Here is a 23,166-nt window from a genome sequence, read left to right as displayed (position 1 = left end):
TTTTGTGTTTAATACACAGTTCTATGCTTTATTTTATTTATTTGAGAGCAGTGTCCAAGTAAAAAAGTCAATCTTAACATTAATTGCACACTTCATTATGAATAAAGTTCCATTCATTTTTGAACAACACACAATTTTTTGATATAAGATATGAATAGAAGATTGTTTTACTGCAGATATAAGGTGTTTTTTTAACATTTACTGCACACATCATGATTGGGAAAGTAATGCGAACTCAATTTCCCGCATTATTCTCAAGCACATTTCATCTTGCCAGGGTTTTGCAACACATTGTACGCCAACAGGCATGTTAATGCTTTCCTTGCATGCCTGAAAATATTGTTTCCAAAATGTTATGTCAAAAGACATTGATGAAACTAACAAGAACTAAAAATTGCAAAACCAGGCTAATTTGATACAAAACATTTGCTACTGAATACCTTTTTGATATTGACATCCCACGGGTCCTGAAAATGACCTTTAAAATTTTGCAGCATATCAATGTCGGCTTGGGTTACTTTAGTGACTGGAACAACACCAGCGGGACAGTTCACAAGATTGTACAATGCTGTGTATCCCATTAATGCTGAATAAAATACATTTTAGACATTTCAGGAAATAAAAAATGCAAGAACAATTGCACACAAAAAATTAGATTTTTCAAGTATATTTTTGAAAATTTAGTGGACAACAAACTTTTAACTACAACCAAGTGATGCAATTCAAACCTGTCATGTTTTCAAAATGTTTGTGGGGCCCTGCAACAATTGGGAATGGGGGACAAATAATTCCATCTAGTTTCATTCCTTCAACATCCCACAAAGCAAAAAAGTCTTTCTTATACGCTGCAGCTTCACATTCCAGTTTCCAAAGCCTTTCAACAGAGCACGATTCCCCACCATGTAAATAGAAATCTTGAGCAATTCTTGGCCACTAAAAATTGTAAACTTATTTTACAAATGAAGATTTATGCACAAAATGAAGATTAAGTTTTTCTTTACCTTCAGTTTAAGGAAAAATGTTGCTATTTTGCGCAGTAATGAAGGGCACTTCCATTTATTGTACAAAAATTGTAACCTTGGTTCTTCCAAATCATTGGACAGAAGTTTTAACGATGATTTGCCACCATCTGCATAGATGGCTAAGAGCAAAAGTGTCAGTTACAAAAAGTGTCATGGCAGTTTTTTTCTGCAATCTATGTACCAGATGTAAAGATTTGCATTGCCTTGTCCATTGAAGGAACCTGAAATGGAATTAACTGATGTCCAGCATCTTCTAATGCTTGTTTTGCCATTTCCACTGCCCTTGTAACTGCCGGAATTGGTTTGTTGTAGCCATCATCACAATAATATCCAATCACAAGTTTCCTTTTCCCTTCATAAATCTGCAAGATGCAATCACTTCATCTCTCTCATTGAAATGCAGTATCATTTTTATGCAGTTAATAAGTGAGATTTGAAAATATGTTAAATAAATATTTTCTAGTACATGGCTTACATTGCTGTCAAACACCAAAGGAGGAACAGCTGGGTCAAGACTAAACATTAATGGACACAATAAGGCTTTCATTGCCAAAGCCAGTGTCTCAACATTTTTTGCCATTGGTCCTACAGTTGCTGAAATCAATGTTTGACCAGGAATACTTCCTGATTAAACAAATTCAAAGAAATGTGCACAATTTTTATGCAGAAACTGTTGCCATCTGTGTTTGTTTACCTTGCAAACCTTTTTTGCTGATCCTGTTCATCGTGGGTTTTAAACCACATATTCCACACAGGTGAGCTGGCTGTCTTATACTACCTGCCATATCTGTGCCAAATCCAAGAAGTGACCCACCCCCACCAATTAAACATCCTTCACCCGATGATGAACCACCAGGAGTGAAACCGTTTTTATGTGGGTTTGATGTTTCCCCATATATTGGATTACAGCTGGAAAAGCTGAAAGCCCCCCAAAAATTATCATTCTTTGTACTTTTACACTATAACTAGACTGCAAACTAAATATTTGTATCGAATTACGCACTTTTCATACCTTAACAGTAACTGTGGAAGATTAGTTTTTACAAAAGGGACAGCACCACAAGAACGCAAGACTTTAACCAGCACTGCATCAAATTTTTCTGTCGTTTCAATTCTTTGAATCATGCCAATAGTACTCTCTGCACCCTATTAAACATAATGGTATTTAAAATTAATTTTACACCACATGTTAACATAATTACCTTGGTTTTGATTGATTCCTTTAAACTAACAGGAAGCCCAAATAATGGAAGTTCCTTGGCTTTAGTATGTGATAAAGCTGAAACATCTACCAATGCATCTGTTACCACTGATGTTACACAGTTAAATTGCTTTGTCAACGAGTACGCCTAAAAATGAGAAAAAAAATTTCTTGAACCTTTGTAAACCATTTTCAAACTGGTCTCTCATTTCACTCCAAACATAAACACCTGCAAAAAATATGTATTGAGAACATCATCCAAGTCCAAACTCCTTTCCTGCAAAGCAGCTATAATGCTTTTAGCATCCATATTCAAAATGAGTGATTTGTCATATTCCTACAAAAAAATGTAGCATGTATGAGTGCACTTCATGTATCAGTGTACACTTGTTGTAAAACGTTATAAAATTAGGTAATATATAAAAAAAATAGCTAGGTTGGTTAAGGATATTGGTATTTCTATAAAAATAAGTTTCGCTGGTGGGAAATGCCCACCGTGTAGACCTCTGTCACAATGGAAAGGGCTTGTCACAAAGCAAACCAGTGTTGAATATGGGTCAATTTATCAGTTGAACGAGCGTACCCTACTTGTGCTGTTGTCATCGCGAATTTTAGGGTGTTTGGAGCAGTTTTAGTGGGGATTTGGACTATTTCAATCAGGTAATTACTTGCTGGTCGGTGCTGCTAAAAAATAGGGTGAAAATGGAGCACAAAATTCAGGCTGTATTTGTGGAAAAATGAATTGTTGAAGTGGCCGATCATTCGTGATTTTACGAAAAGGTCCATCCCAGATCAACAAATTTTGATCAAAATTAGCCACACCCTGGTGTCAATATTTTGGGAAAAAAAGCAACAAAAAATGGAACTGGATTTTGCAGAAAAATGAATCGTTTAACTGCCCACTTATATGCATTTTTGTGTGAGTCCCAACTCTTCTATATTCAATGGCATCAAATTTAGTTGCTGACAAAATGCTGAAGCACCTCCCTAGGGCTGTTTAAACCCCCCTGTTGGTCATAAGATCCTCAAGGAGGCTCAAAATGTCCTTGCTCTGTACAGTCTCATCTAGAAGCAATTTTTTCTTTTTAAGTTTGAAGAATATTAGGTCCCTATGTAAGTCACAGAACCCATCAACGGTCATTGGGAAACAAGCGGAACAGTCGCCAGATGCATTACAGCAGAGGGCCTTGAAAACAGGATTTTTCCAATTTAATAGCCATGTAGGTCCTTAAAGAGAAATTGTAAACTTCAACAGAATTTTAGTACAGTGTCACACCAACATGAATTATCCACTGGTCTAACTATTCATTAGCACGAAAATATAATTCCGATAAGACAAGGCATGTTGTAACTATTTGGCTAAATGTCCTTCTAAAGCAGTAAAATGAGTCCATAAAACAGATTGATAAACACCTGTATGCATTACCCAATATGCCAGGTATAGCCAAGTTTGAAACAAAATGTTGTGCGCTTTTGTGAAATAAAAACATTAACCAATACATTGATATGCCAAAAAATTTAATAATCCATGCAATCAACAGTCGCATGTGTTAATTTATAAACTTATCTGGGTGTATCACAAAGTGCTATCTTGTTAATTCCAAAATTGTATTGCAACGAACCTACCTTATCATCAGTAAGTTTGTTTACTAAATTCTCAAAGGCAAATTCCTCTTCACTCTTTTTAACACTTGCATTAACATGTAGTTGGTGTTTTTTATACCTTTTCAAAATTGAATACCCCGCTACACATGCAAATATCGATCCAACACCAATGCACAGAGGCGAATAGCCCTTGGTAACATCAAAATTAACACCTTTTGTGATATATAACATTGTCCTGGCCGTTTTGTTAAACGGACTGTTCCTTAATTCCTTTACTAACAAAACAACAATCTGTTTTTGAACATAAGGCACAATAGGCAATGTTACTTTTACGGTATGTGAAAGTGTGCATTGTTTCTGCATTAGATTTAGACGCATTGGTTACTTGCATTGCATGCCAAACCAAACCAACACAGGTGTTTGGAGTAGCAATCAGTCAAGCATGCAGTATTTGGCTGAGAGGTGTTCATCCAAGCGTTAAAGGTTTGCAAAACTGTGTAAGGAGGCAATTTAAACCCCACATGGCCGTTCGACGAGACGGGTTCGCGAGCAAAAAACTGCACCTCGTGCACATGTGCAACATAGCGGTTGCCATCTGCAACATAGCGGTTGCTATCTGCAACATAGCGGTTGCCATGTGCAACATAGCGGTTGCTATCTGCAACACAGCGGTTGCCATGTGCAACATAGACGTTGCCATCTGCAACATAGCGGTTGCCTTCTGACACGTGGCGGGTTGACATGTTCCACCTTTAAGTTAACGTGTTATTCACCTGGGTGAACTAGGTGCAGTTGCTGTACATGATGTTTACGCTTTGTCAGGTTACACAAGGTACGATGTTTAGGTGGTAAGGTTTGGTTCAACGTTCACGTGGGGGGGGTGACACTAAAACGCTGAATGGGCGGGACGGGCGGGATGGGCGGGACGGGCGGGATGGGCGGGGTGGACGGGCGGGGTGGACGGGCGGGATGGACGGGGTGGACGCGGTGGACGGGCGGGACGTCGCGGAAGATGGCGGGACGTCGTGAAAACCGCTAAATATCGGGTTAAATTGCTGACGGTTAGAGCTATTAAGGTTGGGATAAGGTTTTATAATAGAAAATCATTAAAAAAAATTCCGCCGGACACTACATTCCGCGCCCGAAACGTCCCGCCCTCTCCCGCGACGTCCCGCCATAGCATTTTTGCCTAATGTCAGGAAATAGTTGAATAAGTTTTAGGCAGGGACATTTTTTGATTCATATACTATTATAAAACCTTAACTCAAACCCTAATAGCTCTAACCGTCAGCAATTTACCCGATATTTAGCGGTTTCCGCGACGTCCCTCCCGTCCCGCCCATTCAGCGTTTTAGTGTCACCCACGTGGGGCAAGTTATTGTCAAGAATATTGTTCAAAAGCTTTTCTTGTTGGCTCTAGCTTAGCACTTTGACCAGGTAGTACACATTGCGCGAGGTTGTTGTATGAGGTAACAGCGATGTTGCAAGGGATAACATCAATGTTGCGCTGATTATTTTTGGACTAAAGGGTTTATATTGGCCTGCCTTGACCCCTTGGTCACTTGCTTAAGACTGGCTTTGCTTTGTCAGTGAATTAAAACTTATACAAATTCATTTTCTTTTCTTATTACCTGTGAAATAAATAACAAGTAGGCATTAGTAAGAATAGTTTTATTTTGTGCGTGCAAAGGGATTGCCAAAAAGGAACTAAGCTTGCTAAACCCTGGGGGAGGGGGTTAATGTTCAGCTGTATGTTCACAAAAATTGCAAGTGTTTTTGCTTCTGTTGTCAAGTTTCCATCTTGCAGTAAGACTGATCCTTGCACTAAACTTCTGTGTCTCTAAGCTCTGAACGGAATTTACCAAGTTTACCAGTTCAAACCTTGATAAACATCATGTTTTTGCATGTTTCTTGTGTTGACAAAATAACTCTTAGTTAAAAATTAGCGGTCCAGCGTAAAAAACGTCAAACTGGATTGATCTGTCACAAAATGTAAAACTTTTTCCCCTGCCGTTCAACCACAAACCAAAACCCGACTAAATAGTACAGGAATTCCTGTAGCAAAAGTTTTTTACCAAGTGGAGCTGTAATCATGTTGAACACGTTAACAAACCCAAAACTTGACTAAATATCACCGAAATAACAGCAAAAGTAATATTGTAGCAACACGCATGTTTCCCTACTTATTCCTTTACACATTTGGAACACATACGGACCGAAGACTGCAGACGGTGTTAAGCTTTCCTGCAGGAGCTCCCACAGGCTTTCTGGCATCCTGCTGGACAACACATTTTTTCTGACACTTTGTTATAAAACGCTCATTTCGTAATCCTTCAACCACTTCAGCCTAGGCTAGTCTTGCCTACTCTCAGTCGCTCGTATTCTCTCGGCCCTGTCGTTATTCTTGCCATCGCGCTGTAAACGTTCGCATGTACTTTTAATAGTTAAATTCGCTGCAATTCAGTCACGTGTTAAACGCGCTTGAAACAAGTTAAACTTAAGCCACCTGGTAATTGCAATCGTGTGTTTCCATTAATAAAGAAGTCTGTTCACGGAGCTTTTAATTCAGTAGTCTATATCAGCAAGAACACGCAAACAGACTTTAGCTTCAGCAAAGCAGCGACGGGGAATCCTATTGGTACGCTGCAATATTACCACGTGTGAAGCTGTAATTCTTGGTCGAACTTAGCAATAATCCGTATATCCAGTGATGTTCAACATGTTCACCGGCATGTTGCGGTTCGCAACATAGCATGTTGCAGTTCGCAACATGGATGTGCAGAATGTGCACCGGGTGACGTGTTTGCGCCACGACCTCTGTTTGCGTTCATCAATGATTTTAAAAGTTTTTACAATCATTGGTCAAATGAAAGATTGTCAGTCAGCGTAATGTGTCTAGTGGCCAAAGGTGAGAAACAGGACGTTAAATAAGTCATTGCGTCATATGTTTTTGTTAAATCGTTGATAGTATGATAGATGTTGCACAGCCATAAATCGAGTCTTAAATCGACTGCTGCAGGCGTCCTAAAGTAAGCAAGGATCTAAAATGTAAAAGTAGGTGTCAGGTTGATAAGTTTTGCCATTGGTCTTTGTGTAGTGTGGTAGTCATCAAGGAAAATATGTACACACATTTTTTGATTTAGAATTACACAACCAAAAACGCAGACCGAACGAAGGATGCAGACGAAGTTTTTCCACAACCTTACGACATCCTGCTGGACGGCAGACAATTTTCTTGCATTTTTCTGTGAATGCTGTTTTCCCGTTTGGACCCTAATTAACGCTCGTTCACTTGGATTAGACCAGAGGGATGTTAGTTGACAAAAAAAAAATCGCCAGTTAACAAAAGTTTGAACGCGCGTTACTCGGCCACCTTACGAGGTAGCGGCATGATTTTTTCACACGATACAGATCATAGGCTGATCTTTCCAACGATACCAAAATTATTAAAAAAAAATATATTCATATTTGGTTATTAATATCATATGCGTATTATGACATAAGTCGCGAAAACAAGATTCGCTTCGCTAAATTTTAAAGCATAACATTCTACGCGCTAAACCCTTTCAAACGATATCAAAACTTTTGAAAAATTCGCTGGGGCTTGTACAGAAAAATGAATTTATATTTTTGAAACATGAAAAAATATCGATTTTTCCTTAATAACTTTTTTTATCGTTATGGCCCAAGTTTCAATTTACAACCATACGAAAGCCCAAAAATCAAGCTTTCCAAAAATATTAAACATGTCTAAAAACACATTGAGCTGCCGCTGTACGAGCCGAATACACTTCAACCCTACACCCCCCACTGTAAACACGGTTTAGAGGTGCTCTGGTGCATACTTTCGCCGATAAATGTTGCTACAAAGCGAGTCGCAAGCTTTTCTTTTGCACAAACAACCTTATACCTTCCCACTATCGAATGAAATCAAAGTTGAATCAATTCCGTCAGAGATGCTATGCTAAATCCAACGATTACTTACTCAAACCCGACCGTCGCCCGCCGCTTTTTTAAACCGCCAAGCCATATGTATGGGCGTCACGTACTTTCGCCGATAAATGTTGCTACAAAGCGAGTCGCAAGCTTTTCTTTTGCACAAACAACCTTATACCGTCCCACTATCGAATGAAATCAAAGTTGAATCAATTCCGTCAGAGATGCTATGCTAAATCCAACGATTACTTACTCAAACCCGACCGTCGCCCGCCGCTTTTTTAAACCGCCAAATTTTGTAGTTCTAGTTAATTAAAAATTTATGAAAATATTTTTCCGATTTAATAAAGTTTAAAAGTTTAGTCGCCTCTGTGTTTGGTCAGCCGAAACTGCTTGATTTCATTCGATAGTGGGACGGTATAAGGTTGTTTGTGCAAAAGAAAAGCTTGCGACTCGCTTTGTAGCAACATTTATCGGCGAAAGTATGCACCAGAGCACCCCTATACCGTGTTTACAGTGGGGGGTGTAGGGTTGAAGTGTAATCGGCTCGTACAGCGGCAGCTCAATGTGTTTTTAGACATGTTTAATATTTTTGGAAAGCTTGATTTTTGGGCTTTCGTATGGTTGTAAATTGAAACATGGGCCATAACGATAAAAAAAGTTATTAAGGAAAAATCGATATTTTTTCATGTTTCAAAAATATAAATTCATTTTTCTGTACAAGCCCCAGCGAATTTTTCAAAAGTTTTGATATCGTTTGAAAGGGTTTAGCGCGTAGAATGTTATGCTTTAAAATTTAGCGAAGCGAATCTTGTTTTCGCGACTTATGTCATAATACGCAAATCATATTCATAACCGAATATGAATATGTTTGTTTTTAATATTTTTGGTATCGTTGGAAAGATCAGCCTATGATCTGTATCGTGTGAAAAAATCATGCCGCTACCTCGTAAGGTGGCCGAGTAACGCGCGTTCAAACTTTTGTTAACTGGCGTTTTTTTTTTGTCAACTAACATCCCTCTGGTTGGATTAGACTCCTAAAGTTACTTGTTTCTCGCAAAGTCAGTTTGCAGTTTATCGCTTACTCGGTTGGTCACCAACGCATCTGGTCACACAATAGACCCGGCTGTTATGGCAATTAACATATGTTTCTTTTCGTCTGCTCATCGCGGTTTGACAGTGAACTTATATTAAGTGTTATATAAACCATTGTGTATGCAGGAGATTCATATGGAACTTTTTTCGGCTGGAGAATGAGCACCTTAACAATTGTGGTGAATTCCGAGCAGTTCGTGACATCTCTATTGCACCTTTGCATGCAGATGACTTGGCATCATTGGAAAACATGATGGATGATTCAAGTGGTGCAGATTTTGTCTTGCTCAAAAAAAAGGTTGATTCCAATAGACTTTCTGTCTCTCAACCAAGAAAGCTTGCTGAACTTAAACGGTAGGCTAACATTTGTTGAAACTGGTGTAATGGAAAAAGTTATTGTTTTATAAATTGTAGTACAATTTTTTTAAATTATTGACTATGTGTTGCAGGAAAAATTCTTCAAGTGTTTTTCTTTATGTTGGGGAAACAAGTGTAGACTCTACAACTTTAAATGCCCATGCATAGTCACTGCACAAACACTAGAATTTCAAAACACTTGCTTGACCATTGATATTAAATATTGTGTGGTTGGTGCTTGCCAGAAATGTTGATCTGAGTATCAGTGTTGTGTAGCTTGTCCCTTACACTGTGCAGTAAAAAAACGTAATATGGTGCATTTATTTTTACCCGATGCTTGCAATATAAATTGCATGATAACCTTGTTGCTGTTTTGTGTTTAATACACAGTTCTATGCTTTATTTTTTTATTTGAAAGCAGTGTCCAAGAAAAAAAGTCAAATGATTAACATTAATTGCACACTTTATTATGAATAAAGTTCTATTCATTTTTGAACAACACAAAATGTTTTGATATAAGATATGAATAGAAGATTTTTTTACTGCAGATCTAAGGTGTTTTTTTAACATTTACTGCACACATCATGATTGGGAAAGTAATGCTAACTCAATTTCCCGCATTATTCTCAAGCACATTTCATCTTGCCAGGGTTTTGCAACACATTGTACGCCAACAGGCATGTTAATGCTTTCCTTGCATGTCTGAAAATATTGTTTCCAAAATGTTATATCAAAAGACATTGATGAAACTAACAAGAACTAAAAATTGCAAAACCAGGCTAATTTGATACAAAACATGTGCTACTGAATACCTTTTTAATATTGACATCCCACGGGTCCTGAAAATGACCTTTATAATTTTGCAGCATATCAATGTCGGCTTGGGTTACTTTAGTGACTGGAACAACACCAGCGGGACAGTTCACAAGATTGTACAATGCTGTGTATCCCATTAATGCTGAATAAAATACATTTTAGACATTTCAGGAAATAAAAAATGCAAGAACAATTGCACACAAAAAATTAGATAAATTTAATGGACAACAAACTTTTAACTAAAACCAAGTGATGCAATTCAAACCTGTCATGTTTTCAAAATGTTTGTGGGGCCCTGCAACAATTGGAAATGGGGGACAAATAATTCCATCTAGTTTCATTCCTTCAACATCCCACAAAGCAAAAAAATCTTTCTTATACGCTGCAGCTTCACATTCCAGTTTCCAAAGCCTTTCAACAGAGCACGATTCCCCACCATGTAAATAGAAATCTTGAGCAATTCTTGGCCACTAAAAATTGCACTAAAAAACTTACTTTACAAATGAAGATTTATGCATAAGTTTTTCTTTACCTTCAGTTTAAGGAAAAATGTTGCTATTTTGCGCAGTAATGAAGGGCACTTCCATTTATTGTACAAAGATTGCAACCTTGGTTCTTCCAAATCATTGGACAGAAGTTTTAACGATGATTTGCCACCATCTGCATAGATGGCTAAGAGCAAAAGTGTCAGTTACAAAAAGTGTCATGACAGTTTTTTTCTGCAATCTATGTACCAGATGTAAAGATTTGCATTGCCTTGTCCATTGAAGGAACCTGAAATGGAATTAACTGATGTCCAGCATCTTCTAATGCTTGTTTTGCCATTTCCACTGCCCTTGTAACTGCCGGAATTGGTTTGTTGTAGCCATCATCACAATAATATCCAATCACAAGTTTCCTTTTCCCTTCATAAATCTGCAAGATGCAATCACTTCATCTCTCTCATTCAAATGCAGTATCATTTTTATGCAGTTAATAAATAAGATTTTGAAATATGTCAATTGAATATTTTCCAGTACATAGCTTACATTGCTGTCAAACACCAAAGGAGGAACAGCTGGGTCAAGACTAAACATTAATGGACACAATAAGGCTTTCATTGCCAAAGCCAGTGTCTCAACATTTTTTGCCATTGGTCCTACAGTTGCTGAAATCAATGTTTGACCAGGAATACTTCCTGATTAAACAAAAATTCAAAGAAATGTACTTACTTATATGCAGAAACTGTTGCCTTCTGTGTTTGTTTACCTTGCAAACCTTTTTTGCTGATCCTGTTCATCGTGGGTTTTAAACCACATATTCCACACATGTGAGCTGGCTGTCTTATACTACCTGCAATATCTGTGCCAAATCCAAGAAGTGACCCACCCCCACCAATTAAACATCCTTCACCTGATGATGAACCACCAGGAGTGAAACCGTTTTTATGTGGGTTCGATGTTTCCCCATATATTGGATTACAGCTCGAAAAGCTAAAAGCCAAAGAAAAAACTTATCATTCTTTGTACTTTTACACTATAACTAGGCTGCACATTAAATATTTATACCAAATTACGCACTTTTCATACCTTAACATTAACTGTGGAAGATTAGTTTTTACAAAAGGGACAGCACCACAAGAACGCAGGACTTTAACCAGCACTGCATCAGATTTTTCTGTTGTTTCAATTCTTTGAATCATGCCAATAGTACTCTCTGCACCCTATTAAACATGGTGGTATTTAAAATTAATTTTACACTACTTGTTAACATAATTACCTTGGTTTTGATTGATTCCTTTAAACTAACAGGAAGCCCAAATAATGGAAGTTCCTTGGCATTAGTATGTGATAAAGCTGAAACATCTACCAATGCATCTGTTACCACTGATGTTACACAGTTAAATTGTTTTGTTAAAGAGTATGCCTAAAAAGGAGAAAGAAATTTTCTTGAACCATTTTCAAACTGGTCTCTCATTTCATTGGTCTTAAGCTTTACCAAACAACATATTTAAAAGATTTATTGTTTTTTCCAAACATAGCTACCTGAAAAAAATATACATTGAGAACATCAGCCAAGTCCAAACTCCTTTCCTGCAAAGCAGCTATAATGCTTTTAGCATCCATATTCAAAATTAGTGATTTGTCATATTCCTACAAAAAAATTGTAGCAAGTATGAGTGCACAGTTGTTGTGAAATGTTATAAAGTAAGGTAATTTACCTTAAATTGGTTAAAGATAAATTGCACACTTTAACAGAATTTTAGTATAACACTGGTCTAAGTATTTACTAGCACGAAAACATTAATCAGATAGGACAAGGCATGTTGTAACTATTTGGCTAAATGTCCTTCTAAAATAATAAAATGAGTCCATTAAACAGGTTTCATTTCACAAAAACACAAACTAATATTGATAATACCTGTATAAATTAACCAATACATCAGGTAAGTTTTATAAAACTACTGTTGTCTTTTGTGAAATGAAAAAATTAACCAATAAATAAATATACAAAAAAGGTTTAAAAATCCATGCAGTCAACAGTCGCATGAAAAGTCCCCAGTATCACAAAGTGCTGTCTGTTTATTCCAAAATTGTATAATAATTAACCTACCTTATCATCAGTAAGTTTGTTTACTAAATTCTCAAAGGCAAAATCTTCTTCACTCTTTTTCATTTTGGCAATAACATGTAATTGGTGTTTTTTATTCCATTTCAGAATTGAATATCCTGCTACACATGCAAATATTGATCCCATGCCAATGCATAATGGCGAGTAGCCCTTGATAACATCAAAATTAACACCTTTTGGGATATATAACATCGTCCAGACTGTTTTGTTAAACGAACTATTCCTTAATTCCTTTACAAATAAAACAACCATTTGTTTTTTAACATTGGGTACAGTGGGCAATATAACTTTTATGGTATGTGAAAGTGTGCAATGTTTCTGCATTACCTGTTTCGGAATATTATGTGGTTATATATTAGATTTAGTCGCATTGGTTGCTTGCATACAAAACCAACAGGTGTTTACAGTAGCATTCAATCAAGCATGCAGTATTAGGCCAGGAGGTGTTCATCCAAGCGTTAAAGGTTTGCAAAATTGTGTGAGGAGGGAATTCAAACCCCACATGGCCGTTCCTAAAGTCAACTAGTGTTCAAAGGTTGAGAAAAAGGAGGTTAAATAGGTCATTGCAATATATATTTCTATTTAATCGGTGATAGATGTCGCACCACCTTCCAGATTGGAATGTTTGTTTTAGCGCGAAGAATTTTTTTCGGGGATCGTTAATTGCGCGGACGATCCCAACGTTTTTTCGTACGTTAATGCATTAATTAATATTGCGCGGATTATCAGCAAATTTTCGCAAAAGTGCGCGGAGGATTTATCACGACATTTTTTTCAAATCTGAGTCTTAAATCAACTGTAAATGCAGGTGTCAGGTTGATTAGCATTTTGCGATATAGAGGAGTCAGATATGCAGATGAATATGCTTGAAAGTGTCAAACAAATTGATCACCAATCCACATTTCATTCGTTTTTTTTTGTCATGACTGAATTCATTTTACGCATAAACACAAGAGACGAAGAACGAGTAGCTGACCTGCTGCATCGTGCATCTGAAAGTATTAAAATCGTTTAAGATTAAATTTAATCGTGCAACACATTTCCACTGCTGTTTTGACAGGTTGAGTTATGGGCTGAGGCACATTATTGACAAATTCAAATAAAAATACTGTAGTTTGTAGGCTGTATGTTCCCAAAGATTATGCCGAATGCCTGAAATCCACTCAACCGTGACCCAAACTGTCACAACCGTCTGTCCATGCCAATTATTGATTATTCTATGTTGCTACGGTAACTATAGTGGAGGATTGTATTATGTCGTGACGAACGTTTTTAAATGTGGCATTTGACTTTATCACTTGTGGTGTATACACTGTTTGTTAATTGTTTTGCTGCAAGTAAAATCGTGATTATTCAGAAACTGTATGCAAAGGCACAGAGAAATATACGTACCATAGCATATGATATAGGTTAGATTGATTGATACCCTGTGAAATTACATTGACGACTTATAGTTGACTTAAGTACAGCTCGCTCGTGTTGCAACATTAATTACAAGTTTGTGGTTTGCTAATATCATAACCATGCCCTGTGAAAGTGTTTTATTGATTAGTATTTTAAATGTGTTACTAGTTTTATTTTACCTTTGTTTTTTCTTTAAGGTAGTTACTGCAATTACAATGGCAGTGAGTATTTTAGAATTTTTTTATCCACTTTGCATCACTGCACTTTCCACAATTTGCTTTGTTACATATAGCAGTGTGTTGGAAAAACTTTGGAATACTCCATCTGCAGTTATTGAAAAAAAGGCTTACAATAAATGGAACAATTTTGTTGTTTCATTGACCCATTCATTGCTTTCCAGCCTTGGTTGTTTGTATTGCTTCTACTCAGACCCATTGTTGACATCAGATATTATACATAAGTTTTCACTGGAATCTTTTGTGGTCTCAAGTGTTTCATTGGGATATTTCATACATGACTTTATTCATACACTGAGATGTCAAAGACTTGGTACTTCCTGGGAAATTTTATTACATCACACAGTTGTTATTTTATGCTTTGGATTTGCAGTAACTACTTACAAGTTTCTGGGCTATGTAATTGTTGCCCTTCTTTGTGAAATAAATTCAGTATTTTTGCATATTCGAATGATTATGAAACTTTCTGGAATTTCTACCCAAAGTACTATTTACCGAGTAAACAGTTTAATTAATATTGGAACTTATGTGATATTTCGCATATGCACCTTAACCTGGATGACTCGTTGGTTAATTTTGAATCATGATAATATTCAACAACCAGCAAACATAATTGGAGTGTTTGGAATGATTTGTATAACTGTTATCAACATAATTCTGTTTGCAAGGTTGTTGTTTAAAGATTGTAAGTTGGTTGAATCGACTACAGTTGCCACAATGAAAAGCAAAACCTATGTGAAAGATGAATAATATTTGGGTTTATTAAAATGTAAAATTTTGTCTTCTGTGTGAAGATTATACAATCATGCGTCCCACTTTATATTACTAATACAATATTTAAAATAGAAATTCTTCATCTTAACTATCTCAATTTGGAAAGATTCGCGATTATAACACCTATTAATGTTGTTTGTTGTCAGGTAATGTGGTAACTTTTATGGCGGCATGAGTGTATATTGTTCTTCATGTTTATGTCAAAGTGTGAAATATGCACCAACTATGGTTATGCAATTAGTTTGATATGCCAAGATATTACTTAGTAATTGTAGTAACACATCGCTTTGTTTTGAAGTCCTCATACATTTTATGTTCTTATCACTTTCACCAGAAACATGTGGCACTCATTTATGTTTCTATTCATGCATGTGTAATGTACTATTGAAGTTTTTATTGCTAATTATGACACTAAATTTGTCTGCAACAAGTATGTCTGCAACAATACACTTCATATTTTTTTGCCATGTAGAAAAGTGTTAATAAAAACTTGTTATTCATGTTAAAGTGTTCACAATTTGAAGCAAATGTTGCCCTATGTTCTTGTGTGATATTGCTAGTGGTCTAATGACACACGAAACAAAAAAGAGTGATATAAACCTTGCCAAAAAAGTGACTCGTTTTATTTGCTGTTTCACTAAAACCTGTAGCATTGTAATACGTACAAGCATGTTTACCGCTATTGCATGTGTTGTTTTTTAATTTTTACTGATTAGTTTCAGAATTAAGCTAACTGTTGTATGTGTTTACCTCAACAACAATGGCAAAGAGAAAAGAAGTGATTTTACAGGTAGAATTTTTTTAATTATTAAGAACTATGTGTACATTATTAATGTTGTCAAGGGGTGGCAATGTAGCCACACTGACTTCTTTAAAGTTTTCAGTTACATTGTATTTTGTTATTTGATTTTAAAGGAACTTTATTTTGTGAATATTATGTGGTTTTACTTTTTTTAGGAAACACTAAATTCACAAGACTCCTGGGAGCATGCAATGTCAAGTGGAAAGTTGTATGGTGAAGTCCATTATTAATATTCAATGTGTATTGAATTTACCCATCTAAATTTTAGTGCACAAGCACAATATATCGTTTGTGAAATGCAAACCATTACATTGGGTGCCAATTATTGCATATTACAGTCATATAACACCTTTATATAACACTTTTGTGTATGTATGACATTCTTTTTGTGTATTTACTGGACTGATATTTTGGAGAATTTGAATTGCAGTTGTGGATGCACATCAAAAGTGGTGTGGACCATGCACTGCCATTGTGGGCATGTTAAAGAGAATTAAGAATGAGTTGGGAGATGATTTACTACGATTTGCAACAGTAAGTATAGAAGCAATATTTAAAAAATATGTTAAAAAAGTTATTTAAAGGCGGAAGTGGATTCTATTGACAGTTTGGAACAATATCGTGGAAAATGTGAACCAAACTTTTTATTCTTTGCTGTGAGTATTATGTCTAAATTTGGCATTAAAGCATTGTTTGAGTTTGAATGTTTAAGCAGAGTGGTGAGCTTGTTGCTGCTGTTCGTGGTTGCAATGCACCATTAGTGCAACAGACAATTCAATCATCTTTGCAAGCTGAACACAAAGTTTTAAGTGGGGAAACTGAAAGAAAAGTGGTAAGACGATAATGTGAAAAGCTGCATTTTCTGATCAACTGCAGGCTACGTGTCTCTGATTTGTTTGCTTAAGTTATGTAACACTTATGTAATCAAACATCATGACTCATCAGTATTTGTTGATCCATGTTATGTAACAAGGCAGTTTTGCAAACACCAGTTCGTTAGGTAACAGCTCTTATATAATTTATATGGTCAACAAACAAAATTTGGGGAAATCACCTAACCTCCATTCAATATTTCCCACTGGATACAGGCTAAGATATTTTTAATTATGTTTAAATTTGCGATTAGATTCGAGACATGCAAAGTGTTACCCCTGAACAAGAAGATGAAGCTGAAGAAGATGATGACCTAGATGATGGTGTTGGTAAGTGATTTAACAATACATATATATACAGCGATTACCCAGGATTTTCCACTTGCCTACTGTCAGAGGTATATGCATACCACCCATATTTGGAAAAACTTAGCAACATTCAACAAAAAGGAATAAGAAATATTTAATACATATGAATGTAAGGGCAAATTAAAAACCCAACAAAAGATGCTATAAATGGTTTTAATATTTATGTGACTTCAAGAATAAGTCAATGCTTCTGTTAAACATTGTGTTGCATAATAAACATGTAAAACCCAAATATAAGTAGTTATGACACTTGCCTAAATTCTTCTATTTTATCTTAACTCCTAAAAAGCATATGCAAGTTGCTCCACAGTTTGGAAACTACTGATTTACAAGTGAATTTACAAAAATCTTCACGAATTTTTTTTGATTATTTTCAACATTTTTGTTGTTTTTAAAACTGGTAAATATGTTTTTTTTGTTGCAGTTCCGAAACAAGTTACTGTTGCCTTGATTAAACCAGATGTTGTTCAAAATGGGCAAGTGGATGAAATACTTGAAAAGGTTTAATTGACAACAATAGAAAAATGGATCATGTTTGACCAAGTAACATATATTTTCTTTTGTTTTATCAAAAAGATTGAAGAAGCCGGCATTGAAGTGCTTGTAAATGAGGAAAGAATGCTGTCCGAGGATGAAGCTAGATCCTTTTACAAAAATAGAGAAGAAGAGGTTGGCTGTGTAGTTTTATCTATGGGTAATTCTAATCTGGCATTTTGTATATGCAGGAATTTTTTGAAGATCTTGTTAATTACATAACCAGTGGACCCTGTAGAGTGCTTGTTTTGACAAAAGGTGATACGGGTAGTGGAGTTGTGGAACTATGGAGAGATATCATTGGACCATTTGATGCAGCAGTGGCCAAAGTGGAGAATGAAAACAGGTATTTTATGAAAATTATGATTTTGCAACTGGAAAGCAATAGTGAGAAACCATAATAGTGAGCAACAATCCATGACCCCACCATATTTGGTAAATGATATGTCTAGCCAAAGCAAATTTAAATGATGAAGTGTATCAAAAATTTTCGACTTGTCCTCCTTTTGTTCACACAACATAAATGTTGTTAATCCACATGTGGTGTTACTCCCGTTGTTTCTTTGTCAGTTTGCGAGCGATATACGGAGTTGACGCAACTTGTAACGCTTTGCACGGATCTGCCACATCCGAGGAAGCAGTTCGGGAGCTTGGATTCTTTTTTCCTGACTTCCGACCACCAACCTACAAAAGTGCTAGGCCGTCAAGGTATTCAGGGGATTTTCAAAATATGCATAGTGAAAAAATAGTAGTTTAAAATGTTTGCAAACAAACTTTTTGGTATTATTTCAGCAAAACTTCGGGAAGAAGTAAGGTCGGATCACGGGCTGAAAGTCGCGTGCAGAAAACACTCGCAATTATTCGACCTGATGCTCTCAAGCGTTATAAAGGTTACTGAATATTACCAAATTGCGATTTTCGTCGTATAATCACCTTACAATCGTAAAAATACGTAGATGCAATTTTGGCGAAGATCGATGAAGCAGGATTTAAAATTGCGATGCAGAAGGAATTGATTTTGAGCCAAGAACAAGCCGAAGAATTTTATGCTGAACACAAAAATACTGAATATTTCGAACCATTGGTGAAGCAAATGACCTGGTAATATTGCTTGTATAAATTGTTTCAAAATATCTTCTGTTAAAACGCGTTTATTTTTTGAACACATGTTTCGCTTTATTAAAATGATGTTCTGACTCAAGATTCTATAACAGTTTGAAACTAATATTAAAGCTTCCACTTGTGCCACGAAAAAGTAGTGTTGCTGGAATAGGTGGATTTCAAGAAGAAAAAATATTTCCTTTGTATAAATTAAATTTGAAGAATGTGTCGATACTTTGCTATGGGGTTTTAAATTCGGACTGTTGCAATTGCTTGTTGTAGTGGTCCGGTGCTAGCCCTATGTCTGGTGAGAGAAGATGCAGTAGAACAATGGAGAACAATGTTAGGACCGAAAGTAACTGCTGATGCCATTGCAGAGCAACCGGACAGTTTACGGTAACACCCGGTTCTATTACCCCAACTGCTATTAACTTCTGTAAAATGATTGTTCTTTTGTTCACTTTACCGTGATGGCAGAAATAATAAATTAGTTTGGTAAAATGACTTTCAGCATTTGTATAAATCTCATATACAGTCAGACCTCGTTAATCCGAATCGGAGTCGCTTGGCGGGGTTTACGAATGATTTAATGCCTTTTTGCCAAATTTTTAGCCTATAGTAACTTTGTTGCTTTTGCATCAAAATTGTTACTTTTTTGTGTTTTTTTGTTGCAAAATATGTTTTGTTAAAATGTGCAGGGCACAGTTTGCGGTAGAAGATGCAGAAGTTAATATGATCCACGGTAGCGACAGTACCGATACAGCACAAGCTGAACTTTCCAAGATATTCCACGTTGACCAAACCCTTGCTGTTATCAAACCAGATGCCATGTCAGAGAAAGGTATGAAGTGCTTCAGTGTTACGCGTTGGTATACTTTACGGTATTAACTTATTCCGTGCAGAAAATATCATATCGAAACTTCAGGAAGCCGGGTTTATGATTTCTTGTCAGAAGGACATGAGTTTGTCACGTGACATCGCTGGAGCCATTTACAAAAATAAGGTGTGATGATAAGTTATCACAGTTAGTTTGTGCGATATGTTTACATTCATGCTCTTTCCAATGTCGCATTGTATCTGTGACTTGATATATTACAGGAAGGGTCAGAGTATTACGACACTTTGATTGATCACATGACAAGTGGTTCCACTCTTATGATGGTTTTGTCTGCTGAGGATGCCGTCGCGAAATTGCGGGAGGTTATGGGTCCTGCAGACCCTGAAGTGGCCAGAGAATCTCACCCAGAATCCCTTCGGTATCGAGTTTGACGTTTAAATAGATTACGAAAATATTTTTACAAGACACAAGTACATGTATATTGCGCATAGACGTAGAGTTATCAAAATTTACTCACAAAAGAGTGCCAGACGATCAGTATCAGACTATCAGTGCGGTATTTTGTTATCAAAATTAACAGAAATATTAATTTCGCCTACAAGGCATTGTCAGTTTTTGTACTTATTCAAATAGATTCCTGTCGTCTCAATGACATTGGCCCAGGCGTACAACTGCCATTGTGCAGAATGTAGTATTACGCGTATTTTATTTATAGTGCCTTGTTTGCTAAATCAATTCTGGAAAACGCCATCCACGCACCATCAACCACCGAAAGTGCCCAAGAAAAAATACAGATAGTTTTTGGAGATACGAAGTTCGATTGGGACGGTACAGAGAAAAGTGTTGGAGGCAATGGTATAGCATGTTGCCACTGTAGCTTACCTTCACTTTGCCTGTGTTTGCACAATCCACTTCTTTTATTATTTAATTTTATTTAAGTTTTTTTTATTTAACAATTCAACAAATTGATGTTTTTTATGCAATTTCCAAACTTTTTTTCTTCATGTTTTCTGCATGAGTTTAAATTTCATTCCCGATATTTTCATTTATCACCCACGTTCTTACTGTAATTTTAGTAAATGAATTGCAAGAAAACGCCAATGAAACAGAAGAGGCAAAAGATGGTTTGTAATTGGTAATGTTTTATAAGACGTCTTGAATATATGATTCCATTTTTTAGGGGACGTGGTTGATTCATCAGAGAACACCAACCAAGAAGGTACGTACAGAAATTCGTTGATGAGATCATGTTTCCATTTTTACCATTTGTTAATTTTTTACCATTAATTTGGGTGTTGAGAAAAATGAGGACAGACAAGGTATGATAAAACATAAACCAAAGTATCACTAACATAAATTATGCTTCAAAAATTAGAAAAAGACACAGAATCTGAAAAAGGCGAGTCTCCGTCAGAAAAGGAAGGTATGTATGTGTATGCGGCTAATTGGTATCATCGCATAACCCTAAGTCTATTTGTAATTCAGGAACAACAGAAAATGTAGAAAGCAAGGAATCAGCTGATCAAGGTAAATATCATTTTGTTAAATGCCATTGAAAATTTTTAAAGGTTTATTATAAAATAAAAACAGAAACAGTCGACGGAGCTGCAGATGAAAGTACGCCAGCAGAAGGTGACACAAACTTGTGAAATAACGCTTGTGTTGGTTAAGAGCTTGCGGTGTGACATTCGTTGAAACCTCTTGCCGTGTTCTTTATTTTCATCTCACGATAAAATTAGTTAAAAATATTTTTGCAACAAATGTAGAAACCCAACCCTTTGAATATTTTTTTTAAACTGAACAATTATTTTTTTGCTTTTGTGCGTGCAACTAACGTGTGCTTCATCATGGACATGACGTCATCTACAACAACTTCACAACTAACTTCATACCGCCAACTATTCTAACGGACAACGTTAAAGACGCAAAGAATGAAGAAAACGTGAAGACAGTGCAGGCAGTTGAGGAAGGTACAGACCAGTTAGATGACGTAGAAAGTTCGTCTGGGTGCAATATAACTGTAAATGGGGAAGAAGTTATGGTTAGCGAGGGTGGTGACAAAAAGTCCGAAGTTTTGTCTTCAACCGAAGATGCAAACGTGGTAAATGGTAATAACGGGGGGCAACCGGGTCGCAGTAGGTCGAGCAGTTCTAGCAGCAGTTCGAGTTCTGACAGTGACAAAAGTAGTTAAGTTTTCTTCATCAAAAAGTAACATGTGGTAAGTATTGCTTATTGGTTGTTGTGTTTGCTGTGTAAGTTTGACACTAAAACAAGTATTGTGCCTTGTTGTTCCGTCAAAGTTAATAAGTGATGTTACAGAAGTATTTTCAACATTTAACTTGACTGTACATTTTACAGGGAACACCGCAACGGAATGATGACTGCGGGCAATTGTTTTACTTTATCCAATTTGAAATGTTTCTTGCTCATTCGTTCAAATTATATTTTTTTACGTAATATTTCGCACAAATTTTATGGCCTTGAACACTGTGTTTATGTCGCCGCAAGTGACTTTTATGGTGCTGTGAGTTTGGGGTGTATAGTCCTGACCACAATGATATTGTTAGGTAATTTTTGTTATACTTCGAGCTCTGTTTTTTGTTTTGCAGTTATTCTCCACTCAAACTGGTATTTTAAAGCAGCAATGTTTGCCTCCTTAATGTGGAGTCCATGTACTGTGTTATATAGAAACTGAATGGTCTTTAAAAAATTAAATAAAGATGCACATCGAGCAAGTGTATACGGCATATCTAGGTCATTCGAGGGTCTGTTGTTCTAGAATAAAAAAAACGCTTGGATAAAATTATTGTCTCGCGACTGAATCAAATTTATTGAAAAACGTGTGATCAAATAAGGTCACTTTTCTTTGCGACGGAGCTTAAAATATTCTATGAATTGTTAAAATTACCTTTTACCATAACGTTCTGTCGTAATGTTCAAAACAGTTTAACGTCAAATCGATTTTTTTGGGGGATGAGAATATGACTGTTTTCGCGTTGCGTTACTAAATAAACTACGCAATAAGGCTACATGGAACTATACAGTATACCAAGACCATGCTTTTTCCCCTCGCTTCGTCGGGTGTAAATATAAGTCTGTGTAAAACAGAAATCTGTGCGAATTTTAATGATTAGGCGTGAACAGGGCAACCACCTGTTATTTTTGTTTATATATTTAAGTTGAAATACTACACGAAATCGTAGCGTTAATATTCGCACAGATTTCTATGTTACATAGGCTTATATGTGAATCAAGTTTGGAAAAAACTTTGTGCCCCGGTGTAAAAGTATCTACCCACATGAAGGGGTTAGGAAAATTCGGTAGAATGTATACGTTCAGACAAATAGCGATTTGTGTTTTCGCTGTAGCGACATAGTTCCACTTGAGTTTCCGTATTTTTTTTGCTGTAATTGCTTTTTCGACTGCTCTGCAATAGCAATGTGAACAATCGTTTTGAAGAAATTTATTTTAATTATTTTTTTTTAATAATCACCAAATGACTGGACGAAACGTTTACTTGGTTGCTGGATTATTGTTCATATAAGTACTTCGAAGTTGCTGCTTAGCGATGCGTAAACGAATACAATATTGAAA

At 36.2% G+C, this 23,166-nt stretch overlaps 4 protein-coding genes and 1 long non-coding RNA gene across 5 annotated transcripts; 3 read left to right on the top strand and 2 right to left on the bottom strand.

Moving 5' to 3' along the window:
* Positions 1-28: 28 nt before the first annotated feature.
* LOC145914407 (fatty-acid amide hydrolase 1-like) lies at positions 29-4,199 on the bottom strand. Its single transcript, XM_083002237.1, has 11 exons — positions 3,850-4,199; positions 2,453-2,560; positions 2,225-2,371; positions 2,035-2,168; positions 1,717-1,940; positions 1,498-1,646; positions 1,204-1,384; positions 1,002-1,141; positions 729-933; positions 441-586; positions 29-330 (listed from the first exon to the last, which is right to left on the bottom strand). Exons 1-11 carry the CDS (start codon positions 4,189-4,191, stop codon positions 211-213), a joined length of 1,896 nt encoding a protein of 631 aa, XP_082858363.1. The 5' UTR covers positions 4,192-4,199; the 3' UTR covers positions 29-210.
* Positions 4,200-8,760: 4,561 nt separating this feature from the next.
* On the top strand, positions 8,761-9,618 carry LOC145914410 (uncharacterized). The gene is made up of 2 exons (XR_014403381.1): positions 8,761-9,213; positions 9,309-9,618. It is a non-coding gene; the product is annotated as an uncharacterized LOC145914410 (long non-coding RNA).
* Positions 9,619-9,755: 137 nt separating this feature from the next.
* Positions 9,756-12,870, bottom strand: LOC145914409 (fatty-acid amide hydrolase 1-like). The gene is made up of 11 exons (XM_083002238.1): positions 12,625-12,870; positions 12,057-12,164; positions 11,791-11,937; positions 11,601-11,734; positions 11,281-11,504; positions 11,061-11,209; positions 10,767-10,947; positions 10,565-10,704; positions 10,298-10,502; positions 10,029-10,174; positions 9,756-9,918 (listed from the first exon to the last, which is right to left on the bottom strand). The coding sequence occupies exons 1-11, from the start codon at positions 12,832-12,834 to the stop codon at positions 9,799-9,801; spliced, it is 1,764 nt and encodes a 587-aa protein (XP_082858364.1). The 5' UTR covers positions 12,835-12,870; the 3' UTR covers positions 9,756-9,798.
* Positions 12,871-14,245: 1,375 nt separating this feature from the next.
* LOC145913182 (TLC domain-containing protein 2-like) lies at positions 14,246-15,772 on the top strand. Its single transcript, XM_083000748.1, has one exon. The coding sequence runs from the start codon at positions 14,262-14,264 to the stop codon at positions 15,030-15,032; it is 771 nt and encodes a 256-aa protein (XP_082856874.1). The 5' UTR covers positions 14,246-14,261; the 3' UTR covers positions 15,033-15,772.
* On the top strand, positions 15,768-22,303 carry LOC145914316 (thioredoxin domain-containing protein 3 homolog). The gene is made up of 24 exons (XM_083002128.1): positions 15,768-15,846; positions 16,014-16,071; positions 16,289-16,392; positions 16,443-16,514; positions 16,574-16,690; positions 16,985-17,060; positions 17,524-17,600; positions 17,676-17,768; positions 17,825-17,979; positions 18,204-18,341; positions 18,426-18,523; positions 18,590-18,734; positions 19,017-19,130; positions 19,433-19,575; positions 19,637-19,737; positions 19,833-19,990; positions 20,288-20,427; positions 20,649-20,696; positions 20,753-20,791; positions 20,948-20,995; positions 21,058-21,099; positions 21,163-21,204; positions 21,495-21,790; positions 21,931-22,303. The coding sequence occupies exons 1-23, from the start codon at positions 15,817-15,819 to the stop codon at positions 21,761-21,763; spliced, it is 2,307 nt and encodes a 768-aa protein (XP_082858254.1). The 5' UTR covers positions 15,768-15,816; the 3' UTR covers positions 21,764-21,790; positions 21,931-22,303.
* Positions 22,304-23,166: the final 863 nt, after the last annotated feature.

The sequence above is a fragment of the Ascidia mentula genome, chromosome 9, assembly GCF_947561715.1.
Source record: "Ascidia mentula chromosome 9, kaAscMent1.1, whole genome shotgun sequence".
Classification (NCBI taxonomy): Eukaryota; Metazoa; Chordata; class Ascidiacea; order Phlebobranchia; family Ascidiidae; genus Ascidia; species Ascidia mentula.
The sequence above is the reverse complement of the archived record's forward strand: the minus strand, read 5'-3'. Positions and strand labels throughout refer to the sequence as shown.

Bases quoted from the DNA above. Each gene is read 5' to 3' on its own strand.
- LOC145913182 (XM_083000748.1), top strand. From the start codon at position 14,262: ATGGCAGTGAGTATTTTAGAATTTTTTTATCCACTTTGCATCACTGCA.
- LOC145914407 (XM_083002237.1), bottom strand. From the start codon at position 4,191: ATGCAGAAACAATGCACACTTTCACATACCGTAAAAGTAACATTGCCT. The intron at 2,372-2,452 runs GTGTTTATGTTT...TCTCATTTTTAG, and splicing joins TCAATACATATTTTTTGCAG to GCGTACTCGTTGACAAAGCA. The intron at 1,941-2,034 runs GTATGAAAAGTG...GGGGGCTTTCAG, and splicing joins CTTCCACAGTTACTGTTAAG to CTTTTCCAGCTGTAATCCAA.
- LOC145914316 (XM_083002128.1), top strand. From the start codon at position 15,817: ATGGCAAAGAGAAAAGAAGTGATTTTACAG. The intron at 18,735-19,016 runs GTAATATTGCTT...TGCTTGTTGTAG, and splicing joins TTGGTGAAGCAAATGACCTG to TGGTCCGGTGCTAGCCCTAT. The intron at 20,428-20,648 runs GTATAGCATGTT...CTGTAATTTTAG, and splicing joins GAAAAGTGTTGGAGGCAATG to TAAATGAATTGCAAGAAAAC.
- LOC145914409 (XM_083002238.1), bottom strand. From the start codon at position 12,834: ATGTTATATATCCCAAAAGGTGTTAATTTTGATGTTATCAAGGGCTAC. The intron at 12,165-12,624 runs GTAGGTTAATTA...ATTTTTTTGTAG, and splicing joins ACAAACTTACTGATGATAAG to GAATATGACAAATCACTAAT. The intron at 10,503-10,564 runs GTAAAGAAAAAC...TGCAATTTTTAG, and splicing joins CATTTTTCCTTAAACTGAAG to TGGCCAAGAATTGCTCAAGA.